General features: G+C 40.2%; 1 protein-coding gene across 15 annotated transcripts in view; it reads left to right on the forward strand.

Annotated features, from left to right (window-relative positions):
* Positions 1 to 25325, forward strand: part of L3MBTL3 (L3MBTL histone methyl-lysine binding protein 3) — a 57899-nt gene that overhangs the window by 10485 nt on the left and 22089 nt on the right. For all 15 annotated transcript variants that reach the window (XM_053381891.1, XM_053381890.1, XM_053381893.1 and 12 more), the window contains 11 exons: positions 1193 to 1304; positions 6613 to 6724; positions 7150 to 7309; positions 8008 to 8140; positions 9220 to 9304; positions 10414 to 10505; positions 15081 to 15185; positions 15731 to 15866; positions 18596 to 18687; positions 19463 to 19614; positions 24958 to 25034. In XM_053381891.1, coding sequence (XP_053237866.1) covers positions 1203 to 1304; positions 6613 to 6724; positions 7150 to 7309; positions 8008 to 8140; positions 9220 to 9304; positions 10414 to 10505; positions 15081 to 15185; positions 15731 to 15866; positions 18596 to 18687; positions 19463 to 19614; positions 24958 to 25034 — 1246 coding nt within the window. In that variant the 5' untranslated portion in view covers positions 1193 to 1202. Of the gene's footprint in view, positions 1 to 1192; positions 1305 to 6612; positions 6725 to 7149; positions 7310 to 8007; positions 8141 to 9219; positions 9305 to 10413; positions 10506 to 15080; positions 15186 to 15730; positions 15867 to 18595; positions 18688 to 19462; positions 19615 to 24957; positions 25035 to 25325 lie in introns of those variants that run through there.

Here is a 25325-nt window from a genome sequence, read left to right on the forward strand (position 1 = left end):
TTCTCTAATGCCCAACATTTCCCATGTGTTCTACTCTGTTACTGGTGCTTATTTTATAAGTCCACGAGCAACAGCATCTTAAAATTATTATTACAGTGGCAAGTATTGTTACTCTCTGTTGGAAGCTGCCCAGAGTGGCTGGGGAACAAATAATAAATTCTTATTATTATTATTATTATAAGTAGCACCATGGCTTCATCATAGGTGCTTTCTTGCTGCTTGAGGGTTGGGAAACTCTCTGAAACAGCATTAGAGAAAACTAGAAGAGGCTCATTTTTGGATGAACTGCTTTACATAGGACTTTTAAATTCCAGTCAACTATATAACCCAGTAGTTATCCATATTTGTTTCCAGCTTTAAGCAAAACACACAGGTGGAGAATGCAGATAACTAGAAATGTGACAGTTTTGATATTAGCAAAGTTAAATATAGATTTTAAGTGTTATGCCAGATGTATTTCACTTAAGGCTAAAATCCAGGCAACTGCCGGATTTTATATTTTCAGAAATTGGAACCATTATTTCTTTCATTTTCCCAGCAGTCCTAGGTGCAACCTGAAACCTACACAGCACCTAGTAGAGCCTAATCCGATTAAATCTGCTATCTCTTCCTATCCTCCATCCTCTTATTTCTGGCTAAATTTAGACTTTGCGGCATCACCATCTAGTTCAGTTTTCTACTGTACCTCTCTCTTCCATCCACTCCCCTGCCCCCCCCCAAAAACCTGCTTAATATCCAGCCTGATTATGACCTTTGGTGAACTCAGAAACTATTTTGGTATTTTGTTATTTTTGGCTAGTTTTAATAAAAGTGTTGATTAGCTTTGAATTTTGACATTATTTACAATAGGTTATAAATATTGTGGGGCAGGTGAAACGATGATTGAAAATCATGTGATGTATGGTGAAAGTGGTTCAAACGTAACATTTTGCGGACGTGGATCCAATTTTTTATTAAAATGTTAGAATTTTTTTAAAAAGTATAATAAAGTACAAAGACACAAATAGAAAGACTGTCCCTCAGGATGGGGTTTGTGTGCTGTTTCCCTACCTACCCACCCACCCCATTCACAAAAGAAAAAGAAAAAAGCCACCACAATTTCATATTTCTGTTTATGTAGGCATACAGACAATTAAGGGTATGTTGGATCAGAGATATCATTTTCATATCGCCTGTCTTATTTATTTTACAGTATATGCACCATGAATGAACCAACTTCTAGTGGAAGTGGGCAAGACTTTGATGTATTTAGTGTAATGGACTGGAAGGACGGAATTGGTACCTTGCCTGGAAGTGATCTGAAGGTAACATTTTATAATCCTAAATAGGCTCTGAAAAACGTAATGTAACCATAGATGCAGAGACATACAACTTAGTGCTGTATAAAGGGCAAGTCTTGATGTTACCAGGGAATGGATAAGTGTGTCAAAACTCTCTCTCCGGGATATGCCACAGCTGGCATACCAACCTTTACTGGTAAAAGATGCTAGCATGGCTCAGTTGGTAGAGCATGAGACTCTTAATCTCAGGGTTGTGGGTTTGAGCCCCATGTTGCATTGCAGGGGGTTGGACTAGATGACCCTGGGGGTCCCTTCCAACTCTACAATTCAATGATGTTTCATATCATGAATGCACTTGACATCCAAATTATAGGCTATATTGAACAGCAATCACAAACTGTGGACTTGCTCCTTTAGTGGGAAGGCAACCCTGCCCAGAATAAGTTGAACAGCACCTCATACATTCATCAAACCATCCACCAACAGTTCCTATCTCCTGACTGGACTGAATTTGAGTTTCTTTGGCCTCATTCAGTCCAAAATCTTCCTCTTGTGATATGTTTGTGTTAAATAGCAAACAGAGTATTGTGGCAGTCCAGTGCTCAATTGCCATGGGACAAAATAACAGCCTCCAGCCTTGCTTTCTGAAACTGTTTGCTGAGGAGGAACAGAATAATGAACAAAGCACAGGACTCCTAATTCTCAGCGCATATACTGAGTCCAAAAGGACATTGTAGTAGATTATTATTATTGTATTTATATAGATGATATTGTATGGTGTCGATGGCAGATACCCTCAGCAGGATGGACAGGTGCCCCATGGACAGTTTCTCAGTCCTTGCTAGCTCTCCAGTATATCTTTGATCTTTAATGTAATAATCCTGTGAACCTTTGTATGGCGTCTTCTCAGGGCAAGTGGTAGTAGGAAGAAACCCTAGCTTCCAGCCGTATGTACCTTATCATAATGGACCAGTGTCCACAAACAGCAGCAATGGGAGATAGCAACCACGTTCTGGGAAAAGCAAGTCAATTTTCAGTACAGTACTGTTCTATTCTCAAATGCCTCTTTCTGGCTCTCTGAAAGCCCGCTGAAGTCATCCTTCACCTGAAAGAGATTGGGAGTGCAAACAGAGAATTCACAAATAACTGCTTCTGATGTTCTTGGGTTCTCCTTTCAAAGATTGGAGAGGGCATTGAGGACTGCAGGAAATGCCCATGTTGCCATGTTCTGGAGTCTGCCCTGGAAATATTTAGTAGAATCATAGAAGAGAGAGGCACTTGAAGAAACTCAAGATTTGAATCATAATTTGATTTGAATCATAATTGATCAGCAGTTTGATCTACAGCAGATTGCTTCTGATAACTCAAATAATTGAACTCAGGCACACACAGGGCAATTGAGAAGTCCTTACGGTCACATCACCAACCATTCTAGCCTTGCAGTTAGGTGTAAATATCTTCCTGGCTGCAATTGAAGAGTAATGAAGAGGAAAACCATTTTGCAAGAGAGATTTTCTTATCAGTAGGTAGATCTTTACACTGAATTGCAAGCCCTTTCAATGTTTTCTTCTAAAAAATTCGCACAAGACCAGAAATTTTTTAGTGCTGAGTGTTGTATTATTTATAGTAAGCAATTTTATACTTTGCCTTGACCCATTTTTCCAGTTTGAAGATTGTTTGCAAGCAAATTGAAGTTTTGTGGGCTTGTTCAGATTTGTGTTTAACATTCTACATTGTGATTTCTTTTCAAGTCTATATTTTTAAATAAATGTACAAATGGGGGGGGGAGGAAAGGGATCTTCACATGTGAGACAATCATAGTCTAGTGCAGGATTTCGAGGTTTGGAACTTTTCCATTTGGCAGGCTAAGCAGCGTGTTCAAATCAGAAACACTTCAGTGCTTTACAATTGCTGTGTGCCGTGTAGAGGACTAGAAGAGTTGATATCTTCTAAGCTGAAGAGCATATATAAATGTGAAGTACTCTGCTTTTTTGAATCACTCTGATGAGTGCACACAATCACCATCACCTCTGGATTCAAGTGCTTCTATCAAATTGGACAAGCTGCAATAATTTAAAATTGCTTCCTGGTGGAGAGGCAGTATATGGAGTATTTTAGGCTTTTGTGCCTCTCAAGTGCCATATTTTCAAAGTGGAAATTACAAGTGTGCCCAGTATGTTATCATTGCATCCAAACAAGTGAATGGATTAATTTTTAAATCCTCCTGAAAATACATATAACCAGGGTTTTTTTGGCCCGGAAAGAACAGATGGAGAACCTAATGGCCTTGCAGGTGAAGGAAGAGACAAAGGTCCACTCAAACCTGGTTTTATACCACCTGCAGTTATTCCGCTTCTTTTCTTGGAAAGCCTTATTAATATCAATTACTTATATTGGTGATGGTGATCTATTAGCACTGCTTGAGTGCTGACCTTGAGAACACATACTGGCTTTCAGGATTAGCTCGAGAAAGGTGGATGAAGGAAATGTGTTAAAAGGAAAGAAATGCCTTCTTAGGGCTATAATAGTAAATTATGAAATGAAAGCCTTTGGGATCCTTGAACACAACCCCTTTTTTTGTTTTTTAAGGGACTGAAGAGTTTCTGTCTGATGAAATTAAGAGAGTTCTGAGGACAGTTGTTTGAAAAAATTCAGAGAAAAAAAGAGAAGTTAAGGCAATGAGAGGGAGGGAGGAGTAAAAACAACCAACCAGGGAAGACTTGGGGGGGAGTGATCAACAGCTGCAACCTTCTGTCCTACAGCAAAGGGAGGGAACGAGCAAATATTCCCATTTGATGCTTTCCCTCAAACAAGCTTCCATCTGATTAGGAAAAGGAAGTCACTGTTAACCTGAGGTGACTACATTCAGGCAGCCCTTGCACATGCACACATGACAGCACATGCAGAGTTTGATGTGCTGGCACAAATTACATAATGGTCATTGGGTGAAGAGGTCTTCGTACCTCATTGGTGTAAACAGCAACATGAAAAAGTGATTTGAAACAAAGCAGGTTTATTCTCACAGCACCCACCCACCCCGCTTTTCAGGAAACGTGGGGGATAGTAGTTGAAGTACCACGCACTATTTTGAGGCCCTGGCATTTCCCCTTTCGCACATCTGCTTGAGTGTGGGTCCCAGAGTTCCTTTTCCAACAAGGAGTTGCCAGGAGAGGAAAGTATAACTATAGAAACGATTGAGACACTATTTGAGGCGATAAATATGTAAGAAAAGGTTTTCCATTTTAACATTCATGAGCAGAAAGTGAAAAATAAAACTATGTATATATGTCCACTTTCCCCATTTCTTGCTCCTGTGATCTTAAATTGATGGTGGTAATGATGATGATGTCATCATCAGTGAACATTGAGCTTTACCTAGTATAAGACAACAGGCTGCTCAGAGGAGCTTGCTGTCTAAAATTGAACATTGGCAAAACAAAAGTGGTAGATGGCTGGCAAACTTTCAAAGCTGTCACTGCCTCTCTTCTCTTGTTTGCATGCAAGGAGTTAGGGTCCTCAAAGAAAGTTCATTCTCAGATATATATTTAATGGAATTATGATACATGTTTATAATGACCACTAGATGGTACTAGTGGGCTGCATTTCCCCTGCCCCTTTTGCACCTATTTTTCTTTTCCCTTTTTCTGTTTTCCTATCTGTATATAGTAGGAACTGGAAACGAAGAGACTGGCTGCTCAGTTGATCTCCTCAAACGCCTCTCCTCTGATCCCCAGTGTATGTTACACTGTATGATGTACCTCAGCTATTTCCTCCTGCTGAGACTGAGGATCACTCTCTTTAGATGCGATAATATCACATACAAATTCAGTTTTCAAAGTTTTTTGGCAGCAAATCTTCCTCGAAATACTGAACTTTTTGCTATAAGGAAAGTGACAGGAAAACACACTGGAAAGCGAGATAACACCTGCTTTGACACATCATCATCTAAGCTCCCCATAAACCAATAAAAATAATGCTCATTAAATAGCCAGCAGTGTTCCAAGAAACAAATTGATGAATGCTTAATCAACAGGTTGTGTGGAGGGCACACACATAGAGTAAGCAACTGAAAAGGGTATCTGAAGAAGTGTGCATGCACACGAAAGCTCATACCAAGAACTAACTTAGTTGGTCTTTAAGGTGCTACTGGAAGGAAAATTTTTTTTTGTTTTAACTGAAAAGGGGAAACGGTTGAGGTTTTGCCAGCAATCCAGCTCATGCAGAAGTGATTCTGTAGACTGAGCAAATGCTGATGGCCCACCAGTGATATCTCAGGAAATAGCTTGGTTATAAATTAATTTCCAAAAAGTAGAATAGAGCAGTAAGTTCTCCATATTTGATAGTGTTCACTGCCGTTCAATAGTTTTTTCTTTTGAAGGTCTGATTTGTGAAGTACTTCATATTTTAAAAGATTGTGATCAGGCATGTAAATAGCCACTTGCCTGTTTGCATATGTCAGAGCTTTCCAAACTTTGCATGTTGGTTACACACTTTTTAGGCATGCATCATTTCGTGACACGGTAATTCAGTTTTAGATCATTTTGCGACACAGTAATTCAGTTTTACTAGCAAATCGGAGGTTAAGCTAACCCCTTTCCAGCCCTTGAAGGAGTGTGGGGAGCGTTTGCATGACACACCTACACACTGCAGCTGACACACTAACCTGTCACGACACACAGTTTGGAAAGCTCTGGCTTATGTCAAAGACAGGGAGTTAGGCAGTGAATCTCGTGTAAACAAGAGAGAGTTCAATACTTTATTTCTTTTAGACTGTCACTGAGCCTGTAGATGATTAACAAACATGATTTTGTGGCAAACAAGCTAGTAAAAAAGATTTGTGGTGGACTATAACTTTTTAGGATTTGTTTGCTTGGCTGTGATCTGTGATTATGGATTATCCAAACTGTGAAAAATGTTCTCAACCTCCATTCATTGCTTCCCTGTTTCAAGATCATGTAATACTTCAGGATTTCACTTTCCCTAGAAAAGTTTCCCTTAGAAATGCCTCTTGGAAGCCTCATTTGGGCAACAGACCTGACAAGCAGCGTGCAATTTAGGCTACTGTCTTGATCCATGGGCACAGATATCATCCTATCCCCAGCTTTTCATGTGTCTGCTAATATACATTAACATGGATGTGAAGGAAGCTCCTGCAGAGGTGAAATGTAGAAATGTCTGTTTACTTTTCTCTCTTTTTTAACCAAGTGGTGTCAATAGGCATTATGGAGGCTGTCAACTATTAGGTGTCAAACCATTATAGATTAAACATCAATAGATCTTTACCTTTCTAGCAACATTCCCCCCTCTAATTCTTACCTGTTTTTAAAATTAGTTTCGTGTGAATGAGTTTGGTGCCCTAGAAGTAATCACCGATGAAACAGAGATGGAAAGTGTTAAGAAGGCTACAGCTACCACAACCTGGATGGTGCCTACTGCTCAAGAAGGTCAGAATCATGATAAATCATGATAAGACAAATTTCTGTCTTCAGAACAAAATGGTGGTATTCTTAAAGTTTTACTATGATGCTGTTCCTGACATTTTCTTTAATATTAGCTTCTGCTCTGGAATATTGAAAGATAGCTAATATTGTAACAAATTAAATTCTGAAACCTGCAAACCACTTGGTAGAAATGATAGTTGTTACTATACTAGTTAGACTGCTGTTGAGGAAATGTTAGCACAGAGTTGTTTAAAAGCCTGAAGCACTTTTTCAAAGTAGCATGAACGAATGTGCCAATTTCATTCTTGGCAAGTCTTGGGTAAGTCATATCCTTCAGTGGCATCTTTTGCTTCGTGTGGTTTACAAATATGCCTGCTAGTTTTCACCATTTACAGCCTGAAACATTTGCTGTGCTTTCCATTGTATAGCCTTCTCAGAAAATACAGAAGTACCACAAAAACTGAAGGAAGCTAGCAAGGTTGACGGGCCTCATTTCTGTGAACGTTGTTTTCATTCTGGAACCACAGTGGACTTTGTAGCTGGAGAAAGATCTTGCAGCCAAAAATGTGCACATCAGATTAAAAACAAGTAAGAGTTGGCATGTGTGAATAATGTGATAACTAGTGTAAAGAGTGCTGCAGTTTAAAAGAACTTGCCTTATTGCGAATGACTGCTTATTGTATGTGTAGTGGTTCTAGGGGTTGCTCGTGCATAAGTTGCTGCCACTCCTGGCTAGGTTGCCTGGTTGAACCCTCTCTGTCTGGACAGCCTCAAGTTTCGTGGCTGTCTCAGTCGCTGGCAGAATCCGTCAGTAGGCGTCTCTTGAACCTTTTCCAGCATAAAAGCTGTTTGACGCCAAGTCTCCTCCTACTCTCCCTGCGCGGAAGTCTCCTGCGCAGGGAGGGTGTGGGCAGCGGAGTACCCGTACTCTCTCCGCTGGTCTCCGGTGAGGAGTCCTGGAGCCTCCCCTCCGATTCCCCCATCTGTCCCCCTTCTCCACTGGTGTTACGCTGATTTTCTTCCCCCGTAGATGGGCTGCCTCTCTCCCTACTAGGACCCTCTCCGGCATCCATCTGGAGCCCTCCCTCCGCCTCTAGCTCCGATGGCAGTTCCCTGACAGTATGCTTGCATTAATTGTGGTGTTTATAAATACTTTTTTTTTGCGCTTGCAATTCCTCTTTTTTTTTAAAAAAAAAAACTTTAAGAGATAGACAAACTTGGCTTTAGAAAATGTATTCTTCAAAATCACAATTAAAATAGCTCCTGTTATTTTTTTTTCATTCTAGAGAGCAAAGGGAGGACAACGATGTCTCGGAAGTCAATGATGAGGACTGTTCCAAGGGCACTCAAAAAAGAAAAACCAAATCGCCCTCAAAAGGAGAATGTATGGAAGACAATGTCAAGAAGTATGAGGCAATGGTTAGTATGGTCCAGTTGACAAGTTTCTAGGTTAAACTGATCTGTGGTTGTAAATATAGTTTTGGCAATTTACAGTCATTCAAAAACTTTATGCATTTAAATGACTCTGTGCTTTTAAGGTTGGAGTGTTTGAAATGTTTAGCAAATGTAAATGGAATGCTTTTTTCTATTTAAATAGTCATTTAAATATGTGACTGTCCTGGTGAGATTATGGCGGCTGTGCCTGATCCAACCTTATATTTTGGTGTCCTAAGGTTGGTCAAGTGTTGCCTGGGAGTTTTGAAAAGAAAGGCAAGTTTCCTTCCATAGACTCTAGGCATTTATTTGAGCTGCTGCACACTCCCAGAGCTTTTAGGAATGCTCAAAAGACTTTTACGGACACTGGTGTCTGACTGTTATCCTGTGGGGGATAACTAACCTTTCTGGTATAGCAGGTTGGTATTCAATATTAGCTCCACCAAGGTCAATAATTGTGTTACCTTGTTTTATCATTGTTGTTTTTATGTCTAAAATAACAAAAAATGTATATTGAGTTATCATGCTGTTCCATGCTTCTTTATTATAGTGATTCCAGGCAGTGGGATGAAAGCATTGCTAGTCACTATATCACCACTATATTATCAATTATTTCTAAGGTTGAGCAGAATGAATAAAAATAGACAGGTTCTCTCCACTGGCACTCTGAGACAGAAATTCAACTTAAAAAAAGAAAAGAAAAAGTGGGCCAGTTATGGATGGTGGAGACAGTTCTTTTTGCTGCACAAAATGGATGTGTCTTTCCTGGGTATGTCAGACAAAGACTGTATTCCATGCATGAGCCTCCCCAGCACACATTTCAGGACCTTTTTAAAACCTTATTGTTCCATTTATTTCATAAGCTTCTAATATAACACACGTATTAGGAAGTCAGACCCATTGACCTGAATAGACTTGCTTCCAAATAAATGTTCACAGGATTGCCCTGTAATATCTTGGAGAACACATGACAAAACAGCAGCGAGCAACCTGAAAAAAGTATTTCGAAAATCAGTGTGCTTCAAAGTTACTTCAGTGAAGTATACTTTAATTTTGCAATTTAGGAGGAGAAACCTGAAGGGAGGATACTAAGAGTCTCTCAGAGAGCCACACGGAAAAGGAAAAGAGAGATGGCAGTTCTAAAACAGAGTAAGTTGATATGTGAGTCCATATCAGTATAAGGTTTTCATCAGTTTCTGCCATCTAAAGGGCCTCTTCTGTGTTACATTAGCAAACCCATGTTGGACACTGAGTGTGCACTCATAATGGAACCATAGGCAATTCCTGCTCACTGACAATTTGTCCTTGGTATGATATGCATGTTTGTAAACTACGTATTTCAGTGTGCATGTAAACCTCTTAGATGCACACCTAAAATTTTGGGATGATATGTCACATTTTGGAAGAGACTGGCCTTTTACTATAACAATAATGCTGGTGTATTTCTAGTTTCTCTGTAAAAGCTGGGTTGGCCCATTTTCAGTCACTAGTCTAAATCTTAATCCATTTGTGACATTGTATGCAACAAATATTGTGCATTTTGTAAAGTAAGAGATTGAAGAGCACCATCCTTCCAAGTACTAACATTTTATTACTTGGCTGAGTAACTTCCTGCTCTGACTTTGTTATACTGTTCCATGGGGGAGCTTTAAAGTGGAAGTATAAATGAGATTAAGATAATTGAATTGCTTGAATACTGGCAAGGATTTCTGTGTCTCACATATGTGAAATTGTTCAAATAGTTCTTTAGAACACGCATTTTAAAACCAGAAGTGAGGCCCTGCTTGGTGTCTCCTGGGAGTAATTTCATATCTAAACCACATGCTGAAAGTTAAGATAGATTTATAGAAACCAGTAATAAATAAATCCTAGGAGATGCCTCAAGCAGTATAAATCAATTGCCACAGAGTCAGATTGTTAGCAAAGTGGATACATGTATTTGAGGAAAGCAACAGGATTAGGAAGTACTGGTTAACTCCATAGCTTTCTACAGTGTGATCTGTAATTTTTGCTTTGGCAATAGCCATCCATCTTTGCTAGCTGCTGATCAGCGGTGTGAAAAATGTAGCTTTGGTCTTCTCCTTAATGGAGTAGCACTGAAATTAACCATAAATCTGAATCATATGGAATTATACTGTAAGAGAACTGTAATTCATACCGTTACAACCATAATGATAGTATAATACAACTGCTTATGCAGATAATTTGTTACAAAGCTGTGGCTGTGCTTACATTAAGATTTTAATTTCTAATTCCAGCTTTGATGTCAAAGGCAAAGAAAACATGGAGTTGGTCTTCGTATTTGGAAGAAGAAAAGGCTATAGCAGCACCACCTAAGATTTTTAAAGAGGTATGCTGAAACCTTAAAACACTGCTTCTTTGAGGCAGGCGGGGCCTGTGTGTCGGGTAAAAAATAGGTGTCATGTACAAATATAGAAGAAGTTTGAAATGGCTGGCATGACCATTTTAGCTTGCTTGCTTGCTTATGAAACTTTAAAACAGTTCACATATAATATGACTGCATACTGGCTCCCACACCTTTTAACTTTTATATAAATTATATGGTGCCACAGCTAGCACAGGTGGAATCCCCCGCCCTATCAATTTGTAATAGGAAGATATCTTGCCTGCTGTACGCCAAAGATGTGATGCTCCTATCACTCTCCCGATTAGGTCTTAACAGTTTGCTTACAGCTTTCAGCAGGTATTACAAGCGGGAAGAGCTTGTCGTGAATTACTCCAAGACCAAAATTATGGTCTTTGGGAAGCGTAGTCCCAGATTCAAATGGAAAATGGATCAGCAGAACTTGGAGCAAATACGCTGCTTCAGATATCTGGGTATTCTTTTCACTGAGACACTATCATGGAAGGGGCACATCGAGACTACGAAACTCAAAGCACAGAAAGCTTGTGGGGCGTTAATGAAATTCTGTTTTACCTCGGGTGGTCAGCTTTTGGAACCTGCATTGAAAATCTTTGCCAGTAAAGTGGTCTCCCAGATGCTTCATGGAGTAGCAATATGGGGCGAGGACCCAAATGCCAACAAAGCCTTAGAAAGAGTGCAGAACAAATGCCTCAGGAAAGTGCTCTCTCTCCCCAATGGGACTCCAGCTGCTCTTCTCTGCGTTGAAGCTGATGTGATAACAATATAGGCTAGAATTGATTACCTGTGCTTAAATTATATGAAAAGACTTCAATTTATTTCGGAGGAGAGACTCCCCGCTATGTCACACACAGAACAGAAACAGACCAAATGTTGGAAGGACAGTATCCAGCGCCTCTTGTCCCAATATCAATTATAAGATTTTCAGGTGACTATGGAGATGGACAAGAGGCACTTAAGAGGTTGTCTCTTTAGGTCCGATGCAGAAAGGGATTGAACCATGATGGCTTGTACCAAGAGTTTGCCATGGTTCCCACTTATTAAAACAGAGCATACCCGGTCCAGTTACCTGTCAAAGCTCCCACTTGCCGTGCTTAGAATCGCTTTCACAGAATTAGGATTCCAATTGATGCCCTCGGCGGTGTTGGATGGATGCTACGGCAAAGTACATTATGAAGAGAGACTTTGTCTGTGTGGGCAATCCTGTGTGGAGGACCTGTGCCACTATTTATTGCAGTGTCCGTTATATATAGACCCAAGAGACAGATTCATAAAACCCCTGTTTCCCAATGGAACTCACTTGAATAGGGTGGAAAGGGTGAAATGGCTGCTGAGTGATACTGATGACTTGTTAACTTATAAAAGTAGCACTGCGTTGGCATCTAAGAAGATCAGGAGGGAAGAACTAGATAAAATAGCGGTCAACTGCAAAGGGTATTCAGATATTTAATTTGGCACATTTTACTAGAGAATCTTCTATTCTCGTAGTTGTGACCGTGGTTTATATTGTATGTGTGGTGCCTGATGATTTTTATGGTTATTTCTGTTTTTCCTTTTGTTATTTTTCTGAATGATGCCATGGCCTCTGGCTAGTGCAATAAAAGTCGATGATGATGATGATATGATGTTTTACATGGTAAATATTCAATTGGTAATTGCATTAGTGTGTGTTTAATTTGTCTTGTAATGAGCTGAGATTAGGTCTTCTCAAAAAAATTCTCTCATGGATGGTTAAGAGAGATATAACTTTTTCAGTGGTTACACTGAAACTCTGGAATGCCCTTGCAACTGAGGTGCATTTGGCCTTTTATCGCGTTCTTTTAGATATTGCTGAAAACCAATTTGTTTCAGTAAGCTTGTAATGGTTGGTTGACTGATTGTATTGCTGACTCAGTTTCTAAACAGCTTTATATAGTGCTGAACTGCTGCTTTAAATGTAAATATTGTGTTTTATTGTTAAGGTTATGTATTTATATTTGCTTTTTAATGTCATTTTGGGTGTGTAACTATAGAAAAGTGGGATATAAATATATTGCTACTATTACAATATGCTATCTGGAAGAAACAAAGGTGAAAATGACTTGTATGTATTGCCTGTGCTTTCTTCTGTATGTGGTATGATGGAGCTTGGGTGCATAAATTTTCCCCATTTTGGAAGCGTTTTATGTGACAGATTTATTAAAGAATCTGGGTAGCAATGAGCAATGTAAAATTTATCTAGTGCTGCAATCTTGTATGCAGTTGAGTTCATACAGATCACCCATTGTGATGGGATGATGAGCTGCTTGTGCATGAAATTCCTAGTCCCTCAGAGTTTGGCTAAGTCCACAAACCTCTGTCTGTAACGGAGCTCCTTAGGCATGGCTCCGTCAGTCGCTGGTAGAATCCGACAGTGGGCGTTTACGGAATTTCTTCCAGCATAAAAACTCCTTAACGGAAACGCGCCTTCTGGACTCTCGGCGTGACAGTTTCCGGCGAGGAGTGGGTGTCCCTATAGGAGGTCCTGAAACCTCCCCACTGTTTTCGCTGGAAGTGTCTCTGAGCCATCCCTCCGACTCACTTTCCCTTGGAGCTCCTTCTCTCCCCCTGCTGGTTCCCTCCTCAGCTGATAAGTCTCTCCCAACCTCTGTGAGCCCTTTCACCTCCTGTTCTTCCGATGGCAGTTCCCTGACACCCATATTTTGACATAATGCAGGTGTCTCAACTATAGCATCCATGACAGGTGACCAACCTCTGCTTAAAAACCCCCAATGGAGGAGAGTCCACCACATTTCGAGGGAGTCTGTTCCATTGTCAAGCAGCTCTTACTATCAGAAAGTTCTTCCTGATGTTAAGTTGGAATCTCCTTTCTTATAACTTGAATCCATTGGTTTGGGTCCTGCCCTCCAGTTCAGGAGGAAAACAAGCTTTCTTCATGGCTATCATAGCTTCTCTCACTCTCCTCTTATCCAGGCTAAAGATACCCAAATTCCTCAACTGTTCCTTATAAGGATTGGTTTCTAGACCCTTGATCATCTTTGTTGCCTTCCTCTGCACAAGTTCAAGCTTGTTAATATCCTTCTTAAACTGTGGCATCCAGAACTGGACACAGTGCTCCCACGTGTGGTCTGACTAAGGCAGAATAGAGCGGTACTGTTACTTCTCTTGATGTGCACAGTATACTGTTGAAGCAGCCTAGAATATTTGTTGCCTTTGTTACTTGTCGGGTACTTTGTTACATCTGTAGGGAACTTCGTTGCATCTGTGAAGGTAAAGGTAATGGGACCCCTGACCATTAGGTCCAGTCGTGGCCCACTCTGGGGTTGCGGTGCTCATCTTGCTTTATTGGCCAAGGGAGCCGGTGTACAACTTCCGAGTCGTGGCCAGCATGACTAAGCTGCTTCTGGCGAACCAGAGCAGTGCACGGAAACGCCGTTTACCTTCCTGCCGGAGCGGTACCTGTTTATCTACTTGCACTTTGACATGCTTTCGAACTGTTACATCTGTAGGGAAGCTTTAACTGCAGTTCCATTTTTATTATTGCAGTAGTTTCTAATTCTGGTTAGTTGATTATCTCTAACAACAGCTAATATTGAAGCTGAGATAGCACTTGGCAGAAATTAAAATTGAAAGAGGAACAGTGGAGGGATTTTGGATTCTAGAGATGGGCAGGAAGACTGTGGGAATTCAGTGCATCATCTAGCGGCCTTTGCACAACTTCTTAATGGAGGATAAGAATATTTCTGCATCAGCCCAAAGGTTTTGCAGCGTTTCAGTCCATTTTTATTGCAGCAAACAACAATGAGAATGAGGCAGGATGCACATGGAAAAGTTATGTCAGATGTCATTAATTCTTGTACTTTTTCCAGGGATAAGCAGGAACCAGTGGGAATCTAAAATCCTGTTTTTGATATCCTCCTTGGAAAAGTTACATAGATAATCTATTCAACTTCAATTTATTTTGTTTAGTTCATGGGAACATTGTCACTGGTTTGGACTTTAGCTATGTGCTTAGAAGTTTAAGGAGTCCAGAGGTAGAAGTCTGGTACAGTCATGGTACAGGTTTCTCACACTGCCACCGGACTTCTTCCATATTTTCATTGGGCACAGCTCACTGTGGAAATAACTTAAATCAATCAAACACTTCTGTCTGACCCAGAGTTCCCTATATCAGTTGTACAGACAGGAAGGGAAACAACAAGATGAGTACAAGAGTAATTGACTTTTGTGGATGTTGCGTTCCCTTAATATCTGAACCCCTGTGATGGCAAAAGGACTCCTATCAGCAACGTACACGGCAGTTTTTAATATGGACTTGGAAGATGAGAAAGAAGCTACTACAGGGAACATCCATGGCAGACTGAGACCCATATTTATAATGCAGTTTTTTATATTTATCAAAATTATAAAGCATTTTTTAACTTCTATGTAGGTTTGTTTTAAATAAGTAATAGTTTGATCTGTTCATTGGATGGACTGAGAGCCACATCCCATTGAAATCGTTGGCTATCTTTTAGAAATGTTTATGCTAAACTTAGAAAATTTGACATCTTTTTCTTCCAGTATCAATCCTTCCCGTACAACAAAAATGGATTCAAAGTTGGAATGAAACTAGAAGGGGTGGACCCTGAGCACCAGTCAATGTATTGTGTGCTTACAGTAGCTGAGGTGAGTACCAGAAGTGACAAGCAGTTATTAATAGCCTTAAAATGGGATTAGAAATAACACCATAAAAGCTGGTGGCCATCACCTCACCTTTTGATACCAAATTCCATAGTTTTAATTACGTGTGGTGTGAAGAAGTACTTCCTTTTATCTGTGCTGAATCTCCCATCAGTCAACTTCACTGCATTCTAGTATCAAGAGAGGTAGAAAATAGAAGATAGTGTTTAGAAGATAGCCTTGAAAAGAAATACCAGCATTCCCATTTATATACCATGTGTATGCCCAATATACCCTGATGCACATGTGGACTAGTGTGCATATACTACTGTGTTACAACCTTACTACCTGTTTTTCTATTGTGTCTATGTATTCTGATTGCTTCCCTTTTCAGGATAATAAGTAAAGTTATCTCATAAAAAGCTACAACATTTTGTTTGAGACCTCTTCGATTCTGACTGCACATATACCAATTTTCTAATACTGACTTTTGGTTTAAATGTAAACACATTTTTCCTTTGCTGTATTCTTTTTTCCTACTATGGATTTAGACTTGTGGTTACAGAATTAGACTTCACTTTGATGAATACCCAGAGTGTTACGATTTTTGGCGGAATGCTGATTCTTCTGATATTCACCCAGTTGGTTGGTGCGAGAAAACAGGACACAAACTTCATCCACCAAAAGGTATTAGATTACCAACAAAAAAAATCTGTGTCATGTTAGACAATTGCTTTTTCTATGAATTTTGTAAAAGCAGCTGAGTGCTGGTGCTGAGATGTGCTTCTCATGCTGGGTACTAAAACGCCTGTGTATGGTGACTCTCTGTCTATTGAGTGACATTGTATTCAGGGTCACTACTGGTTACCCATGGAGTTACGAAGGCAGGTAAGCGGCCCCACCCCACCCTGCTTCTAGGATTGCTACTGTCCAATTGCTGTTCTCTTTGAGGGATAAATCTGGACAAGGAGATCTAATAGTATTTCTTATACCGCCCGTAGGTCTGAATGAGTAGATGTCGTTCAGATGGGTAAATTTATCATTTCCGTTGGATGCCTTTGAGCTGATTTCTGAACTTCATGGCTATCTATTCATGAGAACCTGTTAGGAACAATAAGCTCTGTTTTGTTAAGCAATAGGATTTATGGAGCATTATGCTGCAGTTCAAGCTAAAGTCCAAATGCACTTGGGACTAAGCTTCATCGAACAGAGTTTCAGAGTAAGCATCTAAAGGAATTTTTAAGACACACAGAAAAAATAGTGGCAAAAATGGTGGTGGAAAAACAAAGTGTATCAGGCCACCCAAGTTAGAACCTAAAGTCCTACAATCAGAAATTTGCTTCTGAAAGAATAATAATTTGTAAATCAGACTGGGGTTTTTTTTATAGAGAGAGAGAGACTTATCAGATCTCTTTTCTTATTTAAGAGTGCAATCCTCCAGTTCAGCATATATGCAGTTTTGTTATAGGTCTAACAAAGTTGCTTTATAATGCATCAAAATAGGTGTCCACTCAATTGATTTAAACCCAGGTTCATTAGGGTTTAATCCTGGCTAAGTGGGTATCAACAGTCTTAGACACAGTGGGTTGACCATATATAATGCTAAAACATACCTTGGCATTACATTAATGAAACTTGTACTTAACCTAACTGCACACTCTTGTTTTAATCTGTTATTTGCACTTTTCATGGACACCAAAGGATACCATTGAAATGAAACTATACGTAAGGTTCCTCTGGACCAGAACTGCAAACCATGCTTAACAAATAATCTAAGGGACAACTTCCTTTTGTTCTTTGAGAAGATGATAAATCCCAGACATGTATCTTGTTCAGTTATAAGAGCTGAACAGAATTCATGAGCATGCATTGTCTGTAAATAGTATCTAGGCACTTCATCTCTTTACTAGAAAACGGATGACTGTGGCTTAGCTTTAATTTTTTTTGTCTCAGTAGAGCTTTCAGTAGAAGCTTTTGCATTCCCAACTACAGGAATAATTTTAAAGTTACATTTTGCCAGATTAGGCTGGAGGCTCATAAGGCCCTCCAGCTAACTGAGGAGAGAGAGCCCTTGGCATCTTCTGAGTCACACTCTAGGGCGGTGGGCACTCTAAAGGCTCTCCCCACGTGTTTAGCCACCCCTCCCAGGGTCACTTTTTCACAATAGAACTGTACTACATGGAAAGCAGAGTGGGACAGACTGGACAAGACTAAATTAGTGATTAAGATTGCAAAGAACATTATACCTTGGCAGGTGGCATGATGCAGTGATTGCATTTTCTGGTTGTAGATCCTCCTGTAATTGATCCCTGTGGCAGAAGGGTAGAAAGGGCCCTTCATAGGAGTTTTGAAGCAGATGGAGCGGCATTCAAGTCAGCCACCACCGCTTCCCTTTTTTCCTCTGGCTTTATTTATTTATGTATGTGGGTGGAGGAGCTGAATGCCAGGGATGATATCTCCCAGACAGTTAAGGATGGATTTAAGAATATATACTACTACTATGCCCTGGCAGCTGGCACCTCCTTTGATGTTTTTCAGTTTAGGGCCTCATATGGCTTCCACCACCATTGTGCATAGAAATGTGGGGTTGTAGCAGTGAGTTGTTAGTTCCAGTTTGCAGGCACATCATGTCATCCTTGCCTCTCTCAAGGACCAAGCTGTTTGAGGCTCATTTTACAGAGTTGCGGGACAAAACCAAGCAGCCCCACATTTCTTATCCTTCAGGGTAGTTTTCCCTCCCCAAGAGGTTACCAGCCCTACAGACTTAAATGGGGAATACGCTTCTGTGTCAGATTTTGCCACTGCTTGGTTCCAGAGGGCAGAAATAAATCCTCAGTCTAACTTCATCCGTTGTCAGGACCTGTCTCCAGTGGAGCCTAGCTTCTTCTTTTCCTTATCATTGGAATTACGTCACCTCAGACAGGTGGGTGATTGAGATGGTGTTGAAGGGCTGTGCCCTGATGTTTGAGCAATTGCCATGTGATTGCTTCATTCCAACCCCTTGTTCTCAGCAGCCATTGAAATATTGCCCCCACCTTGACCCTACTGTTTCTTTTATTGTTTCCTCTTTGAATAGCTATGGTTCCAGTTTTTTAGTTTTGCTTATTTGGGGATGAGAAGTTGTTTTCTGCTCTGCCAGTTGATCTGGAGGGTGGGATAATTCCTCCCTCTAGAAGGGGAGGATAGAGTCTTCCTATCAAGTCCAGTAGGAGGCATTATCCTCAAGACTGAATGCCCTCCAACCATATCAGCAAATTGCAAGAAACAGTCTCTGTTTTCCACTTAATTCTGGGATTGAATGATTTGGCAGAGTGAAACTGAGGTACTGTGCTAACAGGTGTGTCTGCGGTTGACACAAGTGCGCCACAAGTTTAATAGGTGTGGTATTTTATCTTCCTTTTCATGCGTTTCTTTAGGATATAAAGAAGATGAATTTAATTGGTCCTCGTATCTGAAGAAATGTAAGGCTCAAGCTGCTCCTAAATCCTTGTTTGAAAACCAAAACTCAGTGAGTTTTCTCTTATTATCCCTGCTTCTTTGCTGATAGTAGCTTTTTATATTACGATTACATGGTTTTTCATTAGTATTATGACTCAAACCCTTAGTCTAAAACAAGGGAAAAGGCCCAGGTAAATACAGAGTTGGGTTCACACCCATCGATCCCTCCCTGTTTTCCATGGTGAAATCCAAACTATTTCCTTATGTTGAGGGAGATAGTTCATCTTATATCCAAGACAATCTTATGTGAAGCTGTTGATCTGCAGTAACACAGCAACTAGATAGGTCCTGGGTGGATACAGATTACTATTTTCCCACAGGTTTGTATCAAATGTGTATCTAATACCTGGCGAGGTGAAATAGACAACTGGCTTACAAAGTGTGCAGAGATCAGGAGCAACTACTGTAAACAGTGGCTTGTATCCATCACCTGTTCAGGCAGCACAAAACCACAAATGGCCAGTAAATCTCTTTTTTTGTCATTCCAAAATGGACAGGTCATAATAGTTAAGAATTTTTTAAAAAGATTAATATATGATCAAGCATGATGCTGAAAATTGTTTTATTCTGCCACTTTCATGTGAATTACTGGTTCATCCATACTGCTGGGACTCCTTTCTTTTTAGTAGCAAGATTGTGGTTTGATTGGGGATAGTCAAGAGACTTTTGGATGCATGGTTTATTATTATTAATCTGCATTTCTTCATTTCTTTTATATAATGCTTTAGGTACTTAAATAGAACAGTTCTCTGTTCATTGTTAATTTTAAACATTTCCTTGATTAGACGGTGATTCCATCAGGGTTTCGAGTGGGGATGAAGCTTGAAGCAGTAGACAAAAAGAACCCTGCATTCATATGTGTTGCTACAGTAACTGACATTGTGGACAGTCGTTTTCTGGTTCATTTTGACAACTGGGATGAGAGTTATGACTACTGGTATGCCTTTTTAAATAGCTTGTTTGTTGGAATAATAAGCATCCCCAAAATTCTACCTTGTTAATTTGTTGTTTTCACTCTTCTCCCCCCCCCCCCCCATGGTTGCTATGAACAGTAGTGCCTATATTTCATTAAGATGTCCGTAGATTTTTGATGATGATGATGATGATGATGATGATAATAATAATAATAATAATAATAATAATAATAATAATAATAATAATAATAATTTATTATTTGTACCCCGCCCATCTGGCTGGGTTTCCCCAGCCACTCTGGGCGGCTTCCAACAAAGATGAAAGATACACTAAAATGTCACATATTAAAAACTTCCCTGAACAGGGCTGCCTTCAGATGTCTTCGGAATGTCAGGTAGATGTTTATCGCTTTGACATCTGATGGGAGGGCGTTCCACAGGGCGGGCGCCACTACCAAGAAGGCCTTCTGCCTGGTTCCCTGTAACTTGGCCTCTCGCAGTGAGGGAACTGCCAGAAGGCCCTCGGAGCTGGACCTCAGTGTCCAGGCAGAACGATGGGGGAGGAGACGCTCCTTCAGATATACTGGACCGAGGCCGTTTAGGGCTTTAAAGGTCAGCACCAACACTTTGAATTGTGCTCGGAAACGTACCTTGGTTTACAAACTTAATCCGTTCCAGAAGTCCATTCTTAAACCAAAGCCGTTCTTAAACCGAGGCGTGCTTTCCCTAATGAGGCCTCCTGCCATCAGTGCCCTTCCACCATTCGGCTTCCGTTCGTAGACCAAGGTAAAGTTTGCTAACCAGAGCATTACTTCCGGTTTTGCGGAGTTTGTATACCAAATAGTTCGTAAACAGGGCTGTTCTTAAACCAAGGTACCACTGTAGTTGAAAGATGCAAAGTATTATATGGTCTGATTAGTGTGTGCATCTCCCCCCCTTATAAAAGTTTGCAAGTGCTGTTAACGTTTGAATTTCTTAGTTCTTTGCTGTGGATGGGGAAGTGGAGCCAGATCTTTATATCTCCTAGCCCCCAGTGGGCCATTAACATCATGCGAAGTGGTGCTTTGAAGCCTCAACAATCAGCTGTTTGTCAGGACTTCAAAATGCTGCACAGAACTCTCTTTGCAAGGGCCCAAATGGAAAAGGCATTCGATAAGTTCTCTGCCAGGCGAAAGGTCACAGGTTCTCAAACCTTCCCTCCTTCCTAATCTTTCCAGCAACATTGCCCTTGCATGTGCTGGAACGGCTGCTCATGAGGAGAAGGAAAGATGCTAATATAGACAAGGCCAGCTGTGGAATATTACACAGAGAGCATTCCTTCTAGCATAGTGACAACACCAACAATATGGATGACAGTTGCACATTAAGTGGCAAAAAGCTGTCTGCCAGAAAAATGGTTTGTTCTCACATACACCACTGATCAGTGAAATTAGCTGAGCTGGTTACTTAGGAAGAGCATCCTCTCAGGAACTAAGGATTTTAGCATAGTGTCAACCAGAATTTTGGAACAATGTTCCTATTGAATTCAGAGAGACACCCACAATTCTGATGCTGAAAACATTCCACCAAGCACTTTTAGAGTTTTAATTTCATTCAGCGTTGGTCATTTGTCCTTTATTTTATTACTTAATTATCTAATTTTATGATGTCTTAATGATGTTATTGTACACTGTCACAATGCTCTTTTTTATTATTTGGCAGTGTATAAGCATTCATATAAATAAATTAAATTTCCTCAAGATCTTATCAAACGATCATCAAAAGAAATTGGATCTGCAAACCAATAAGCAGGTCAATGGTAGTTCCATTATACTTCGTCAGCAGAACTGTCATCATGCTTTTATAAAGCTTTGGCTTAAACGTTCAATTAAAGGATACCACGTTGTAGTGTAAAAAGCATAGGAAATGCTGTTGATCCATCAGAAAAATGTCAAAATGCACAGTTGAACAATAACTTTACTAGAGGCAAAGACTCAGAAATAGTGAGCAAGAAATGTATCAAGCGAATAGAAAGAGCTGATGCTGACACAAAACCCCACACGTACACTATAGAAAAGAATATAAATTTCCCCACCCCACCCCTCCTCTCCCCCACTCTTTTCCCCTGACCTTATACTATACCCAACACTAACATCTCATAACAAATGTAACTGATCTGTAGAAAAGACATTACAACATGAAAGAAGAGACAATGCACGTACTTTTGTAAACCAAGAAAATCTTTAATAAAAATTATTTTTTTAAAGAAAAAGAAATAGTGAACAAGCGTTTGAGTTCTCCATAAATCTTCCTTAGATTGGTTTTCAAATTGAGGCAATACTGTTTCTCTCATTGGCTGTGTTTGCACATGACACTAAGCCAAACCTTGGCTTCATGCAAGTGTGCAGACTGCCAGGGAAAGTAATTTCAGCTGCTTTGCTCCTCTCCAAGCCTTTTAGCACAGTCACTAAGCCATGGAGCAAAGTGGCTGTGATCACTTCTCAGGAGGCAGCACATTTGTACCATACTAGAAAGCCATAATTTGACTTCCCTGTCATGTGACACAGGCCATGGTTTACATTTGTTCTGCTTTGGAAAGGTCACATGGGAACATTTTGATTTTTAAATTGGATATGCAGATTGTGGGCCTTTTGACGTGGAAGTCTAATAATACAGTGGTACCTTGGGTTAAGAACTTAATTCGTTCAGGAGGTCCGTTCTTAACCTGAAACTGTTCTTAACCTGAGGTACCACTTTAGCTAATGGCGCCTCCTGCTGCCTCTGTGCCACTGTCGCTCGATTTCTGTTCTCATCCTGAAGCAAAGTTCTTAACCAGAGGTACTATTTCTGGGTTAGCGGAGTCTAACCTGAAGCGTCTGTAACCCGAGGTACCACTGTAGTCTGATGTTTAGGCCATGAAACCTTCCATCTCCTTTTTTCAATGTGAATGAATGCCGTCCCAATGCTTGGCCACAGAAACGGGTGACCATTGCTTTGCTTTTAACACGTTTTTTGATACTCTTGGGCTAGTCATTCATGTTTAAGTGTGAGGCAGACTTGCTTAAGGAGGTGGGGTTGGTTGCTAGGAGAGCTTGAGAGCAAAGGCAGAATAAAACTGCAGAATGTCAAAGGGCAAAGAAACTGAAGATAAAGCAGAAAAAAGAAAATATACCTTGGAAGAGAAGAAAAAGAACCTTTTCTGAAGACACAGGGAGGTTGTTTAAAGCTGCTGCTTGATCCCTTTGGCATTAAATGTCGTGGACATGCTGCATTCAAGTTCTGTTGAAAGCGCTGGAATTTGACTTTGACTAGCTTGTCTCATTGATTTTAAATGGGATATGGGCACCTTTTTAAACATTACAGCAGCATCACGTTTCCCAGGGGTTCATCCCTTGGCAGGGCTGCAACTTTTAAAGAGCTTGGAGCCATGCAGGTGGGCCCAGTGGCACAGGCTCCCAAACATGAAGTTGTGATTGACCCAACACCCACAGTTGCAGACCTTTTCTCTCATTCCCCCCCCTAAAGTATTTATATGCAGTCTTTCAGAGCAGAACCCTCTCAAGGCGGCTGGCAAAACACAATTTAAATGCCATAATATAGTTTTTAAAATACAAAGAGCCATTTCCCAAATTGAAATGTCAGCAGCTTAAAACAAGTTTTTGAAGCCAAGCTCACAACAAACTTATTAAAATGCATATTGAAACAGAAATGATTTTAGGGTCCATTTTAAAACGATAGGGCATTTTATGCTGTATTTGTCTTGGGAGTGCTAAAGGCTCGGGGCTGCCACCAGAAGGCCCCGTCTATAGTGTATGCCAGTCTGGTAGACTGTAATGGGCAGGCCAGCTAGCAAGGCCCCAGATACTAATCTTAGAGCTGGGCAGGCTCACATGGATGTAGGTAGACCTTCAAATAAATAATGTGGTCCTTTAAAAAGTTACAGCTACACTGGGATGAATCCACAGGAGAGTGGCCCCCACACCTGGTATCTGACAGCAGAACTTCATGTTTCATGGAATAATAGAATCATAGAGTTGGAAGGGACCAGAAGGGTCCTTAGTCCAACGCCCTGCAAAACAGGAATCTTGCCCAACGTGGGGCTCGAACCCATGACCTTGATATTAAGCTGACTGAGCTACCTCAGCTGCCTTAAGCATGATATGCCTTCCCATCCCCCAAACTTTTGTCAAGAAAAACGAATGTAAACAAACTTTTGTCAGGGAAAAGTGTCTTCAGACTGAATGAAATACGGGTAGGTACGGCTGTTTATTCCTAAAGGTAAAATATATGAATCTTTTACTTATTGGAAATTAAAGCAGCTTGGCTATTGAGTGAGGGAAAGAACCACAGATTTGTAACATGTAGTTCTTACCTCAGCTTTTATGTTGCTCTCCTTTTGCTCACCCTCTATAAATATTTTTTAAATTGTTTGCTATTTTATTAAATGTGAGAGTTGAAAAATGTAAATGAGATGAATGGGTTTTTGTTTTAATTTTGTGGATGCTAGAAGCTTACTTTAGGTTTTTAAAAAAAGTTGTTACTCTCAAAAGCCTTCAGGATACTCAGAAATGCTTAGCTGGGCTGTGAGAAGGGAAGAACCACCTCTTCATAGAGCAGAGCAACATATGATATTTCAGCATTTCCTTAAATTAACTTGACATATGTTCATAGTGAGTTTGACATCTGAACACTAGATGGTGCTATAAGATGACTTGTGTATTATTAGAGCGATTCCTCTTTAGCAAGACCAGTATTCAGAACTGTCTGTCTGTGTGTGTGTGAATTTCTGTCTCTATACCCTTTCCATTTTGTTATAATTCAGCTATGAATCATTATTTTTTAAACTGTAGAAATACTATTAATAATAATAATAATAATAAATTTTATTTATATCCTGCCCTCCCCAGCCGAAGCCGGGCTCAGGGCGGCTAACAACAATAAAACAATACAAAAGTACAACACAAACAACACTCTAAAATCAACTGATTACTTACAATTCAGGGGCTCATGGTAATACAAGTGCTTTACAAATGAGAGAGCTCTTTTTCAGAAAAGAAGAAAGGTTCATAAGCATGTATACATTATGCCAGAGTCTTCAGACAGCATTCTGTAGAGTTGCCTATCAATCTTACTAAACTAGAGAGCTAATTCTACCACAATAGAACAATTTGCACAGTTTGTATTTTATTGGCTTAAATGTTTGCTTCTCCATATGCTTGCATATGCAACTCTCAGCATCTAAAAACATCTTCAGACATACAAATTGGAAGAACAAAAAAGCAGGCAGCCCTGATCTCTGTTGACCATAAGCTGCTTTAGACAGCCTAGGAAGCTGTTTAAGACATTTATAGAAATGAAATCTAACTAAATCAACATTTCTCCTGCAGGTGTGAAGCGGCTAGTCCACATATTCATCCAGTTGGCTGGTGTAAAGAGCACAGAAAGACCCTTGTAACCCCTCGAGGTCTGTATGACAGAGCACATCTGTGCACAACTTTATTTCACAAGACTAGAAATTGTAGTGTGGAATTACTTAGAGTAAAAATCCTCTCTCTTTAAAAGTGAGCTTGCAGGGACAATAATGGGAGAAGGGAGAGAATAAAAATTTATGCCGGAATATTATGTACACTGGAAAAGGTGAAATCCTGATCCTCCTTAAAGTACTTGAGATTTTAGAGGTACATCCAGAAGTGGCTTTGTTTTGACAGATAGTGCTTCAACTCACACAAATCAGGGCACCTGATTACCTTTCTTC

The sequence above is a fragment of the Podarcis raffonei genome, chromosome 3 (genome assembly GCF_027172205.1).
Source record: "Podarcis raffonei isolate rPodRaf1 chromosome 3, rPodRaf1.pri, whole genome shotgun sequence".
NCBI classification, from domain to species: domain Eukaryota; kingdom Metazoa; phylum Chordata; class Lepidosauria; order Squamata; family Lacertidae; genus Podarcis; species Podarcis raffonei.